Raw genomic sequence first — 13,826 nt, 5'->3', positions numbered from 1 at the left:
ATCTTTTCTAGAGAGTCTGTTAACTGCTGAGCTGTCAAACATTGTAATTAAACATTATTATTATTTACATTGAGTACATTATTATTTACATTTGGTATGCCCCGTGGAATAATACTCGTTGTCTCTGGAATCTGTGAAGTTCTGGAGCAACTCAAATCAATTAGTGGACCTCTCTTGTCAAACGTCTGGTTCATTGGAGACATGACTCCCGTGCGACCATTTAATCTCTCCATTTCTGCATTTGAATTATTCTCATTATTTCCCTGGGTAAACAGTGGCACAACAGGCCCAATAGTAATAGGTATTGTCAGTGCTTCTGGACTTGTCTGAACATTCTGATTTCTTGAGTATATTCATCCTGAAATCTGACCTGTCAAAATTGAGGAACTCGTCCATGAATTTACAACAGGTGTGTACCCCTGAGTGTTCTGAACCTATACTGGAGACACTAAACTAGGTGTAGCCTACATCTGGACCATCACTGGTTTCTGGTAAGCCTGTGATATCTGTGATGACTGTATTAGGCCCTGTTTTACTTGGTGCAGAACTTACAACAGGAACAGTAGGATAGACTACAGGTGAGCCAGTCTGAATCATAGGTGTCTGAGTAACAGTAATTGCAGGGACATTAGTTGCAACCTGTACTTGACTCTGTTACTACAGCTGAAACTGGAGCACTTGGATCAGTACTAGTATTTGGACATATCTCTTGTGCTGCATATGGTGGAGGACGACTTCTCAGTAACTGTATTATAAATTCCTCATCATCTGATTCATCATCATAAGTCAATGATTTTTTTAGCCTCAACTGACTCCGACTCATCTCCATCAGAAAAGTCTTTATTTTTCTTTTAGTCTTTTGTTTGACACCACTCTTTCTCTTGCATAATTGCAGGAAACATTTTAATTCCCTGTAAAGTCTCAATTCTCCAAAATGTTAGATCATTGTCCTGTCCAGCCTCTGCTAATGTTTTGTCCGCTTTTCTCATTCTTCTCTCAAATGTTTATGTCTCTTTTTGTCTGGCCACTAATTCTCAAATAGCTAAAGCTTCAAATTGTGCTGGTCTCGGAGGAGGTTTTAAATCGTATAGCACTTTTCTCAAATTTTCTAAAACTCTCATATTAAAAGTTCCATGGACAAGAAACGCTAAACTGCCTTCCTTCTATGTAATTTTGCACCAATGTTTTAACCAAAGACATGCTCCTGTACCTTTTGCCTCAATTACAATGTATGCCCAAAAACCTTCTGGTGGGCAAAATTATCATACTCTAGCTGGAATATATAAATTTCTCCTTAGCGCACTCTTTAACACTTTGAAAGATTTTATTTTTACTCAAATCTGACCCAAAACTATAAAGTAAATTAAAAAAAGGAACTAATTCAATCCCAAAATACTTTTGCTTGCCTCTCTCAACCAATAGCCCTTCACAATTGTCCACAAATCCCTTCACGAGCTCCCTTTTGCCAATGGACCTATCTCAGCGTGGACCTATGAGACGTCACTCTTATGCACACAAGCTGACAAAGTCTTGCAGCTTGTCCTCCAGAAACTCAAATCTCACAAAACTAACGCAAAATATTGCGAGCACTAGTAGAAAATCAACACACCAACGTGTCTGCTTGCTACAGGTAAAGGACATAAATATTTCAGAAGCCTCGTGGAATTTTCGATTGCGGCATTTAGCTCTGACAACTACTCATTCAACTTCAGCGTTCTCTGACTCACAAGTAAAATTCGACCAGCAAATTCTACCCTTGACCAAATACTATATCCCCCCTGTGCACTCAGGAATCACCAATATTGATCAAACTAACCCTCCCCTTTAACACACATTCTAGTAATTTTCTCAATCACACCCTATTGACCTACTAAAACTGACAAGTTACAACAAAAACCCAAGTATCTCATTTACTTGTATCAATACTCTGGAGTTCTAGACCAACACAGGGTACTTACATCAACAACCATGTGGACAATTTTTAAGCACAAAGCACAACACACAATTGAAGTTTGACAACTTTCCTACATGCACCCTTTGGAGTATGCACACGCCCTAACAAACTACATTGGAGTACGCCAACTCCCTAATTCTCACAAACATCACAATTCACCTACGATTTGCTTAAGCAGTGCAAGCGCAAAACCCTAACTCAATCACAAATCACACTAGGAATGCTGAGAACATCTTCAAACAAGCACTGGCAAAATCAAATTCCATCCAACCAAGCATTGTCAAAACCAAATTCCAAAAATGTCTAATTTTCAAACATGCATTGGTAAAACCAAATCTCCATATTTTTGCCAAATGACATATAATCAATCTCCTCCTACTGGGACATAACTATACCTCTCCTTATTGAGACATAACTATCCTTTACAGTAACCAAATTCTGTTGATGTGTCCTACCTTATATTTGTTTTGATATTTCATTTATAAGGGGACACGTAAGGGTAGACAACCATCTACCCTCATGAGGTCGAATGAACCTTTGGACTCACCTAGGTGTGAGTGTTTGGCTCTGAACAAAACAAAGTCAACAATAAACAAAACCAAACAATACCATCATTAATAAACCTTAGAGTCAGTAATTTATAAGCACCATGACCTGTTTGGTCATGAATCACCACACAAGTTTCGTAAAGTTCAAACATTTATTGCCCTTTAGATAAACAATGCTAAGATCTCATAAATCAAGTGCAAAACCAAATTATAAAGATACATGCATAACGCAGGTTGACCAAACCTTCTGAAGAATCTCAGCTATTGTGTGCAGCCAAATTCAGAATGTTACATTCTAACTATTACCCTAATTAGATTCAGCATGTTGGGCTTCATGCAAAAAGGAAAAGAAGACAAAAACTAATTTGGAAAACATCTAACTACAGCGCTAGCAATAATGGCCCTGGGTTTCTAGAAGAGAAAAACATGAACACATGTAACCCTGCAAGAAAGACAAATGCACAAAATTCTAGTTATACCTCTCCTTAATGGGTTCAGCAGACTGGGAAATCTTCATCAGTTGAGCATCTTCTGGTCATCTTCAGTGGACAGTGACATATGGGAAAACAGCTCAGTAATGTTTGGCCTTAATGCATCTGAACTGTAAATGGCACATAGGACATTATTTCACTAACAAAAATAAATGTGCATTTTAATACAGCACAGACAGTAACTGCAGCTAAAAATAAGTCTTGGTTTGAGCATGAAAAAATAAGTCTGCACTTGGGCAAGAAGAAAATAAGTCTGAACTGGCATCCCCTAAACATTGCTATATTAAAGCCCCAAAAAATAACTAGCTACTCTACCATTGGTCAGGCTATGTGGTGATTAAGACAGAACCAATTGCACTCAATACAAGTTTCTTCCTTGCATTCTTGTTTTCATTTTTCTCCCTCATTTGTTCAGCCTCTCCTACCGTCATTGCCAATTTCCCTTACACAGATAAAAAATGTTGCAAGCTGCATAAAACTACTGAAAGCCTTTTTTTCTGTGGCACATTGTATATTAGGAAGATGAATAAAATGTTAGAAATGTTACAGCACAAGAACATTTCCCTCAGACATTAGATCATCACACAGGATGTTTCAGAAAGGACAGGATACTTTTCACTGCGATCAGCATTTCTAAGCACCACATTATTTCATTCTGAATTAACTTAACATAAGCCTGTTTAAAAAACACAGTTAAAAGTGCAGTATAACATATCCTAAATTTCAAACTATTTATTTTCTGAACATGTAATTATTATTTTTCATGACTTTCAGTTACTAAAACATAAAAATACATTTCATTAGACATTGATTTATTTTCATTTTTGAAATATTTGTGTCAATTATCAGTGTAGGCCTCATTTTCATTTCAGCCTTTCACTTTTAAACGCATGTTTTTCTTTCAGTTAATCACCCAATTTTATTAGTTTATTTTCACACTCTAACAATGGCATGTCAGCAGCTAAAGGCTCACTAATATCTGGCCATGAGAATGTTTCTAAAAGCGGAGCCGGCAGTGTCTTCCTCACGAAAAACAGTGTTGGGCCTTAACTCTAAATGTGGCGAGAGAATTTGGAGGTTAGTAGATAGGCCTTCAGCAATTTTTTTGTAGATATCCCTTGCCACTAACTCCTAATTGGCCCTTTATCTTTTATGTAGTTTACCTACATTAGAATGCGGTGATAGTGTTCTGTCTGCATCTACCTGCATAACTAGCCCTTGTAATAATTTATGTTTTCATGTTCCTTAATGCTGCTGTATTTTTGCCATCCAATATACTTTGCATTTATTGATTCTGCTCTGTCACTTGTACTCTCTCTGCAGCACCACCCTCTCTGGATTACCACCCTGGTTAGGCTTGTCAGATTCTTGGTAAAGTGGTCCAAGGTGGATAGTTTACACCGCAAAGTAGAATGTGTACAAAACAATTGATCTAAGTGCTTAGCAACCTCCAAGTCACCAGGCGGACAGTTTACCAGGAGCACATACTGTATGCTGTGGCTGGACATTATGGCCCTCATTCTGACCCTGGCGGTCAAAGACCGCCAGGGCGGAGGACCGCGGGAGCACCGCCGACAGGCCGGCGGTGCTCCAATGGGGATTCCGACCGCGGCGGTAAAGCCGCGGTCGGACCGGCACCACTGGCGGGCTCCCGCCAGTGTACCGCCGCCCCATTGAATCCTCCACGGCGGCGCAGCTTACTGCACCGCCGCGGGGATTCCGACCCCCCCTACCGCCATCCAGAACCCGGCGGTCCGACCGCTGGGATCCGGATGGCGGTAGGGGGGGTCGCGGGGCCCCTGGGGGCTCCTGCAGTGCCCATGCCACTGGCATGGGCATTGCAGGGGCCCCCGTAAGAGGGCCCCTACATGTATTTCACTGTCTGCTGCGCAGACAGTGAAATACGCGACGGGTGCAACTGCACCCGTCGCACAGCTTCCACTCCGCCGGCTCGATTCCGAGCCGGCTTCATCGTGGTAGCGTCTTTCCCGCTGGGCTGGCGGGCGGTCTGAAGGCGACCGCCCGCCAGCCCAGCGGGAAAGTCAGAATTACCGCCGCGGTCTTTCGACCGCGGAACGGTAACCTGACGGCGGGACTTTGGCGGGCGGCCTCTGCCGCCCGCCAAGGTCAGAATGAGGGCCTATGCCTTATAAAGTAACCAGCAGAGCACATAGGAATCTTGTTCTGAAAATGCCGGTCTTTATTGTCAATAACCTTCCCAGCAAAAGGTCCCAGTGGATCACATGGAGCTGAGCACCTCACTAACAGCTTTTGCCCTGTGTCTTTGTTATTTCCAGAGGATCTAGACCTGCGCCTTGTCAATGGAAAGGACAGATGCTCAGGTCGCGTTGAAGTTCTCTATGGAGGCACATGGGGCACAGTGTGCGATGACTACTGGAACATAAAGAGTGCGCATGTGGTGTGCAATCAGCTGGAGTGCGGACCTGCTGTTGCCCATGCTTCAGGTGCCTACTTTGGTCAGGGCAAAGGACTTATTTTACTGGATGATGTGGTCTGCAAGGGAACCGAATCCTTCCTGTGGGACTGTAAAAACAATGGCTGGACCATCAGTAACTGTTACCATTTTGAAGATGCTGGGGTCATCTGCAGAGGTAATTTATGATGCATTTTATCATGTGTTTTTAGCTGTACTATCGACCTCTCAATCGAGGGATGTGCATTTGGATATTAAACATAGGCTGCCTCTCTGAATGGTGGTTGTGCAAGCTAGTGCATTAGAAGGTGTTTACTTAGGAACGAATAAGGAAATAGACCATTCAGTGGAGCAGAGATGTCCAGTTGAGATTGGAGATCCTGAATGGGGTAAGGATTGCAATCTGATGTAAGCGTCGTGTGAAAACACTGAGTGCAGCACCAAGAAACGGAAGCATACAAGGTATTCACCTGGACAGGCTACTAAAGAGTGTGTTGGCCCGGAGCAAAGAGAGCTTAGTGGTGGGAGATGCTGCCCTGCAGTAGACAACACATGGCAATGGAAAACGTGCCTGTGAGCTCCTGTGTAGGAAAAATTTGCATTACTTATCAATGGCCAAGAAGACATAAACGTTACCATGGTTCAAGGCATAATACAGCAGGGCATACAATGTGACATGTAAGGTGAAAGTAGTGGAGACACAGTCGCCCTCTGTACAACTCTTGGGTGCTTGAGGATACTCCTGTCCTTTCTTTTGGGACTGCTTATCCCAGGCTACGGCCTTTTAACATGAACAAATCTCCTTTCCAACTTCCTGGGGTGGGGAGTCGGAGCCTGACCTCTGCAAAGCAAGTCTGCTGTACCAGGCAGCTCACATCCAGTTAACTCAATATCTTCTAGATCATGGTCACAAACCCCACTCCCCTGCAGGTACACGCCAAATCAGTCATGTATAGCTCATGTCACTCAAAATAGCCACAGTCTATGAAAAATATAGGCTTAGCCCCGTCGTCACTCAGAGGCTGTGATTCCCCCCTCCTCTGCCTGCGCACAATAGCTGTGTCACTCTCTCTAGGGCTTGTAGGACCATTCAACTCAAAAGAAAAATCCAAACACAAGGACTAATTCCATATTACTGTAATTAGGAGCATGACTGGACCATGCCCAGGATTACATACAAATATGCTGTCCTCAGTACAGTTCTAAACTTGTGTCTGCATTGGTAGCAACAAAGCAGTGAAAGAGCAGCGGTTTCAAACCACCACTTCATCTTTGATGAGCCATCCCATTGGGAATCAGTGCACCTACTTGCCAGGGTTTGCCTAGGTGGTCCTTTGGACATCCGTGTCCTCTTTCAAAAGGTACCCTTAGTAAGTGAACGCATAAACTGTGCGATGCTTCCTCGGTGGGGCACCCTTCCGATAGCCTGTTTGTTCTGCACCTGTGCCACTAATAATACAGGTGCAATAGAAATCTCTTATTTTCATGGAGCCACTCCTCTATGCAAAGGAAGAAATCCCCCCTTGACTCTGCACCGTTGTGAATTATATATGCATGTGATTTAATAGTATAGATACAGGCATGCAAGGGTCTCATATGGAACTTCATAGCAGATGCAAAAAGTGGGAGCAAATTCAAGTTGCAGCCCCGACAGACCTTATGTGATCTGGTCCCTGGATTCCACACACACACTCATTGTCAATTCTAGGGAATAGGTCTCTGCGCTATATAAAAACTGAACACTTGAACAGTGTGTTAACAGCGGAAAAGTGTATGTAAGAGGGCATTTGTGTTGTGTATATAAAACTGTGTGTGTATCCGTTTCTGACTGAAATCGAGTAGCTTTCACTTGTGGATCAACAGAGGTGTATGCAGGGGCATAGTTTTGCCAGTAACACTTCAGATTTTCCGACAATCACACTCGCATATCATGTTAATCATTATATGAGAAGCAGAACTTGAGGAGAGCTTAAGGGCCAATGAAAATTGAAAGGAGTGTGGATTGTGAGAGGTCCTTAAAACACAGTATTTAGTAAAGTAACCATGTTTTAAGACCTTCAAAATAGAAATGAGAGTGTATGTGTGTGTGTTTTTGTCTGAATGATTATTAAAAATCCCAGGTCAAATCCGACAGATACTTTGGCATATGTTATATTCTAAGAGGATGTGTACGTCTTTCAATTGCAGCAAGTGCTTTGACATTCTGTTTGTATTAGAACTTTGTTCACTGTGGATTATTTCTGAGTCAGTTGATTTGTGGCTGGTGACAGAAAGGTCCATGCCGGTCTTATCTGCTTTAAACCTTTATTTATTCATTGTGCGTGTCATGGTGTGGAGTGTATCTACTTAATTTTGGCGACGAGCGTCAGCCACATTTGAAACACTGATGAAATTGGAAATAGACCAGGTGTGTTCCTGTGGTGAGCTTGTTTAATCCCCACTTGACCCCTTGCTGAGGAGGAGAAGACCGTGAAATTTATGGTTCTTGCTATCAAAGGAAATATGAAGGGGTGAGACCAAATTCTGTAATTTATTGGCTTGCAGCGCAGTATGTATATGAGTGCTACAAGTGTTTGGCATGCGCATCTTTGTTCAACGCGTTGCCACGCGACCATATAATTTTGAATCAGACACGCAAAGTTGTCTTCATGCACTTTATCTCGTGTGTGTGTTTGTTTATTCACGCCCTGGATCTTGTGCACGTTGGTCGACGGAAAGAAAAGCGAGTGCAGTGCTTCATGAAATGTACATTATTGTGGTGGAAAAAAGAGAGAGGACTCAATTATTTATTTTGGTGAATGATTCTCAATCTCTGTATCTGGAAGCAATATTTACAAGCAAAACATTTTCATTATAAACATTATTCATAGTTTGGAATTAATAAGGCCTCATCTATAAACATTCCTCCTACATTTTTAGATCAGCCTGGACAGACCTCTCTATTCAGTGGGACGAATGAATAGATATGTATGAGGATTACTTCGTAGCATTAGATGGTCAAAATGTTAGCACACAATGGAAAAAAGCACTGTTGTTAAGTACCATTGGTAAAGATGTACATCATATATTCAAGTACTCACCCAAAACATGAGGTGATCATGATCAACTATTGGAGGATGTGTATGAAGAAGCAAAATTACGCTTGGGGAAAAGATTTGCTAAAGAAGAGAATATTGTAATGTCACGTTATAAATTTTACACCAGACCTCAGAAAGTGGGAGAGTCATTAGAAGACTTTATTTCAAGTTTATGTGACCAGGGGTGTGGAATTTATAAAAATATCTACTTGTCCAAGGGGCATGTTGCTTCTTAAATCTACTTGTCCTGTAAAAAATCTACTTGTCCCTTTGGTGCCATGTAGTGCGGCGACACATTATGGCAGCAATCTTATTATATAAGAGCTCTGATTATGCCAGGACTACTATTGTAGGGCTTGAATACTTGCAATTTCAGCCCCTACTATAGCAATTTCCTTATTTTGCCACTTTTCCGCAGATCTGTGTACTGGGGTTGGAGGAAGCAGTAAGCAATAGTTCTAGGGCTGGAATGCCTTTGAGTCAGCAAACCTACTAATTTGCATGTTTTAAGAATTTTCACCAGCTCTTCTCTAATCTTTTCCCATAATGAGAAAAGTTGGAAATGTACTCCTGACAATGGCAGAAGTAGTTCTTCCAGGGTTGGGAAAAATGTGGTTAGAGGTAAAGTGAACTTGTAAACGCTCAATAGATTTTCACATGATCACATCTACACATGCATATTTGTTCGGGATAAAATACAGTTCACATATATTTTCTAGGCATATTTTCCTGATCTACTTCTGTAAATTCTTGTGAAAGCCACTAATTCAAAGACATACACTATGGGTACACTTTTGTGACTTTATTTAAGAATTGGGCCCCTAATTAAGTCTGGCATTAACAAACACATTTTGTTTTTATAAAACTTCTGTTTCTCTATCTATAGGCTGGCTTTACTGTGAGTGATCACATTCTGCTCTTCCACAAGGAGCATATTGGCACACAAAGTAGTTTTGTTCACTGCCAGTAACTACTGTGGCAATCAGTGGTGAAACAAAACTGGAGGGGGGCCAACTTCAAAGAGCATGGAGGCCCCCCCCCCCAGACTCCCTCAGGGCTGATGCTGTGCTGGGAGGGCCCACCTGGAGGGGGGCTGCAGAGCTTTATTTACGCCACTGGTGTCAATGTGTGCTTTTTGGGACCAAAAACTTTTTTTTCTTTTTGACAGTGTTTGTTACAATAATGAGGGCCTGGCAGCTCCCACATCAATAAAGTGTTACAAAAGCCATGGCAAAACAAGACGCACATTGGCAAAAGCAAAAGACTCCACAAAAAAAAGTCAGATTGGTTGGCTTTGCCAGTGCTGGTTTATTTTCATGCTTCCCATAATCTTGTTCAAAAGGGTTACAGTGATTTTCCATTAGGAATATTTTTTTGAAATACTAGCATGCATCAGCACATTTTACTAAATGACGTTTTAAAGAAATAGCACCTAAAATTTCATAGTAGCAAAATGTTTTTTTCCTACTTGCATTTATTTCCTGAAATTTTGTTTTGAAAGCAAAGAATCATCACTCTTGCTTACAAGCTTCTGCAAACATTTGCATCTAATCAGAGAGCATTCTGGGAGCATTTTATTTAGTCTCGTATTGTTAAACTTTTCAAACATGGGTATGTTTTTTTGGGGGGGTTTTTTGTTGTTTTTTTTTTTTTAAACTGGAACCACTGTCAGTAGTGCAGTGTGACCTTAAAACGTTTATTTACAGCGCTCACCCTAATAATGAAGGCTTTTCATTAATGAACCATAAATACAAGTTTGAACAGCATTAACTTATGGGCACACATTACCTCAACTGCAGACAGTTCCCTTGTCAGTAAACTGTCAGCCAAAAGGTTTGTGCTGTAGGGGGTTGGGCCCACTTGTCCCAAGGACAAAATAAACATGATGCCCTTGCCCCAAACAATATGTCCCAGGTGTCAGGCAATAGAAATTCCACATCCCTGGAGCATTCATGGGCAGCAAAAACATCCATCACTCAAGGATGCAATAACAATTGCAAAAATAGTGCAAGAGTCAGAACAATGTATAAAAGAAATCAACAAAAAAGAAATTAGCAACAGTGAAGATGATATAGCTCTTATCTTTAATAAGACAAATCTACTGGATATGTGGCACCAACCCCACTGACCTTGTCAGGGAACTGCTCTGCCTCCATGCAGCTCCTCCATCAAGGGCAGCCCCTGTCTGTCTGAACTTCGCACCCTGGTCAGGAGTTCAAGGCCCTCTGCCACCCACAGGCTCCTGCCTGCATCTCATCCCTGGTGTCTAATGGGAGAGCCCTGCTGTTCTGTCAGGCTGCCATATTGTGCCTTCTTCCTTTTCTGCGTTTTTCTCTTTTTTTCTCCACTTTTTTTTCGCTTTCACTCTTATTTTCTAATTTCTCTCACTTCTCGCGTCTCGCTTCCCCCTCCCCGCCGCTGTTGCCCCAGCAGCCCCTCCCCCTTTTTGAGCCATTTTCCTGCTCCTGCCTCCCAGCTGTCCTGTCCTCACCCTACCCTACCCTACTTAATGGGGCCTGCTGTGCGGCAGCGCCAAAGGTAAGCCCATCTGCACCCGTCCGAGACCACAACCAGTGCAAGGACCCTTGGACCTCCCGCCCACCACCTCTACATGCCAGCAGCACTCATCGCACTCAACCCAGGACGTAAAAACAACTGTAAGCAGGCATCACCAAGAAACACCAAGGGACCCTTCACCTGTCGCCACTGCAGATTCCCCAGCCTCCACAACTCTAATCCACCCTCGAGGACCCACGAAGCAGAGCGCAACCTCAGCTGCATCCTGATCAACACGTGCTCCATCCACAGGTACACCATTGAGCTCTGGAACCTCATCAACACAACATCCCTAGACATCGCCTTCCTCAAGGAAACCTGGCTATACTCCTCCTCGGCACTGGACATCGCCATCCCTGATGGCTACAAGATCATCCGCAAAGACTGCACGAACAGACCTGGAGGAGGCATCGCCATCATCCACAAAGAGCCCTTGCGCCTCTCCACCAACACCCAAGACACCATGACCAACATGGAACTCCTCCACCTCCAGAATGTAACTCACCCATACACCACACTGTGAGGCACCCTCATCTAGAGGCTGCCTGGCCCCCACATCCTGTTCTACGACATCATCACCAACCTCGCCACCACCCACGTGCTTGCTTCCAAGGACTGCATCCTCCTCTGGGACCTCAACTTCCACCTGGAGAACCCCAACGACGACAACTCCACGGCGCTTCTCGAAAACTTTGACAACCTTGGACTCAAGCAACTCATCACTTCATCCACCCACTCAGTCGGACACACACTCGACCCCATCTTCACCGCCAGAAACCCCATTTCCGTCAGCCACACCACCGAACTCCAATCGACTGACCACTGCTGCATCCACTTCACCTTCAGCAAACCACCTAACCGACACCTCGCTCACTGACACTCCCACCAGGAGCTGGAACAAGATCACCAAGGACCAATTAATTACCAGCCTCAATAAGTCACCTCCCCCCGAGATGACCTTGACATGAACACAGCTGCCCTAGAATTCAACAACTGGATCTTAGACTGCGCCAACACCCTGCGTCAACAAACCTCCAACAGACGCACAGCAACGAAAGCCAGTTGGTTCACCCCCGCCCTCAAGGATTCCAAACAAAACTGCAGATGCCTCAAAAGAAAATGGTGTACTGACAGGACCCCCACGAAGCCTTCAAAAAAGCCACAAACACCTACCACCAACTCATCAGGACCACTAAGAGGAACGCCTTCCAGGAACGCATCAACAACACACACAACAGCAAAGAGCTCTTCGTGATCATCAGCGAACGGACCAACCCTGGAGGGAACTCCACGGGCATCCCCCTCCCAAGAACTTGGCAACAACCTCTCCACCTACTTCCACCCCAAGATCTCAGACATCTATGACAGCTCAGGACCACCCCATGCCCGCCACCATCATACCCAGCACCAAAGCTCCTCCAAACCCCCACCACCTCCTCTGTTGGTCGAACATCACCGACGAAGAAACCCTCAACATTATGAACTCCATCCACTCCAGCTGACCCTCCAACCCCTGCCCCCACCACATCTTCAACAAAGCAGGCAGCACCATCGCTCCCAAACTCCAGCACATCATCAACCGCTCCTTTGAATTCACCACCTTCCTGTAAATCTGGAAACACGCCAAAATCAACCCCTTACGGAAGAAGCCCACCGCAGACTCAGACGACCTCAAGAACTTCCAGCCCTTCTCTCTGCTCCCCTTCCCGGCAAAAATCATCGAAAAAGCTGTCAACAGACAACTCACCAAACACATTGAAGACAGCAACACCCTCGACCCTTCACAGCCAGGCTTCCAGAGCAACTACAGCACCAAGACCACCCTCCTCGCCACCACAGATGACATTTGCATCCTCCTAGACAGGGCTGAGACCGCGGCTCTCACTCTCCTCGACCTATCCGCGGCCTTCGACACCATCTCCCACTGCAGTCTACAGACTCACCTTCATGATGCCAGCATGCGCGACAGGGCACTAGAATGGATCACCTGCTTCCTCACCGACAGGTCCCAGAAGGTCTGACTCCCCCCCGCCCCCTTTCTACTCAGAGGTCACCAAGATCAACTGCGGCGTCCCGCAAGGCCCTCTCTGAGCCCCACTCTCTTCAACCTCTACGTGGCCCCTCTAGCAGTCATTGCCAGACACCACACGCTCAACATCATCTCATACGGTGACAACACACAGCTAATCATCTCCCTCACCAACGACCTGCACATAGCCAAAGCCAACCTCCACAACGAAATGAAAGCAGTTGCCGCTTGGATGAAGGATAGCTTCCTCAAGCTAAATCCTGACAAAACAGAAGTCCTTGTCATCGCAACAACCCCTCCGCCTGGAATGGCTCATGGTGGCCCACTGCCCTTGGAAACACTCTGGCCCCTACCGACCACACCCGCAACCTCGGCTTCATCCTGGACTCATCACTCTCAATGAACCGTCAAGTTAGCGCAGTCTCCTCCGGCTGCTTCCACACCATGCGCATGCGGAAAATCTTCAAATGGATCCCAACCGAATCCAGAAGAACAGTCACCCAGGCTCTCGTCAGCAGCCACCTAGACTACAGCAATGCACTCTATGCCGGAAACACCGCCAAGGCACGGAAAAGACTGCAATGCATCCAGAACGCCTCTGCCCGTTTCATCAAGAACGCCCCCAGCACAGCCACACCTCTGCCCTGCTGAGAGACCTGCACTGGCTCCCAATAGACAAGAGAATAACATTCATACTTCTCACACATGCCTACAAAGCACTTCACAACTTCGGAGCA

At 44.5% G+C, this 13,826-nt stretch overlaps 1 protein-coding gene across 1 annotated transcript in view; it reads left to right on the top strand.

The window, feature by feature from the left end:
• LOC138301678 (uncharacterized) overlaps window positions 1-13,826 on the top strand; it is a 175,494-nt gene that overhangs the window by 20,774 nt on the left and 140,894 nt on the right. The window contains exon 3 of the mRNA XM_069242193.1: window positions 5,291-5,605. Within this exon, the coding sequence (XP_069098294.1) occupies window positions 5,291-5,605 (315 nt within the window). The remainder of the gene's footprint in view (window positions 1-5,290; window positions 5,606-13,826) is intronic.

The sequence above is a fragment of the Pleurodeles waltl genome, chromosome 6 (assembly GCF_031143425.1).
Source record: "Pleurodeles waltl isolate 20211129_DDA chromosome 6, aPleWal1.hap1.20221129, whole genome shotgun sequence".
Classification (NCBI taxonomy): Eukaryota; Metazoa; Chordata; class Amphibia; order Caudata; family Salamandridae; genus Pleurodeles; species Pleurodeles waltl.
Note: the sequence above shows the minus strand (reverse complement) of the source record. Positions and strands in the feature narration are given on the sequence as shown.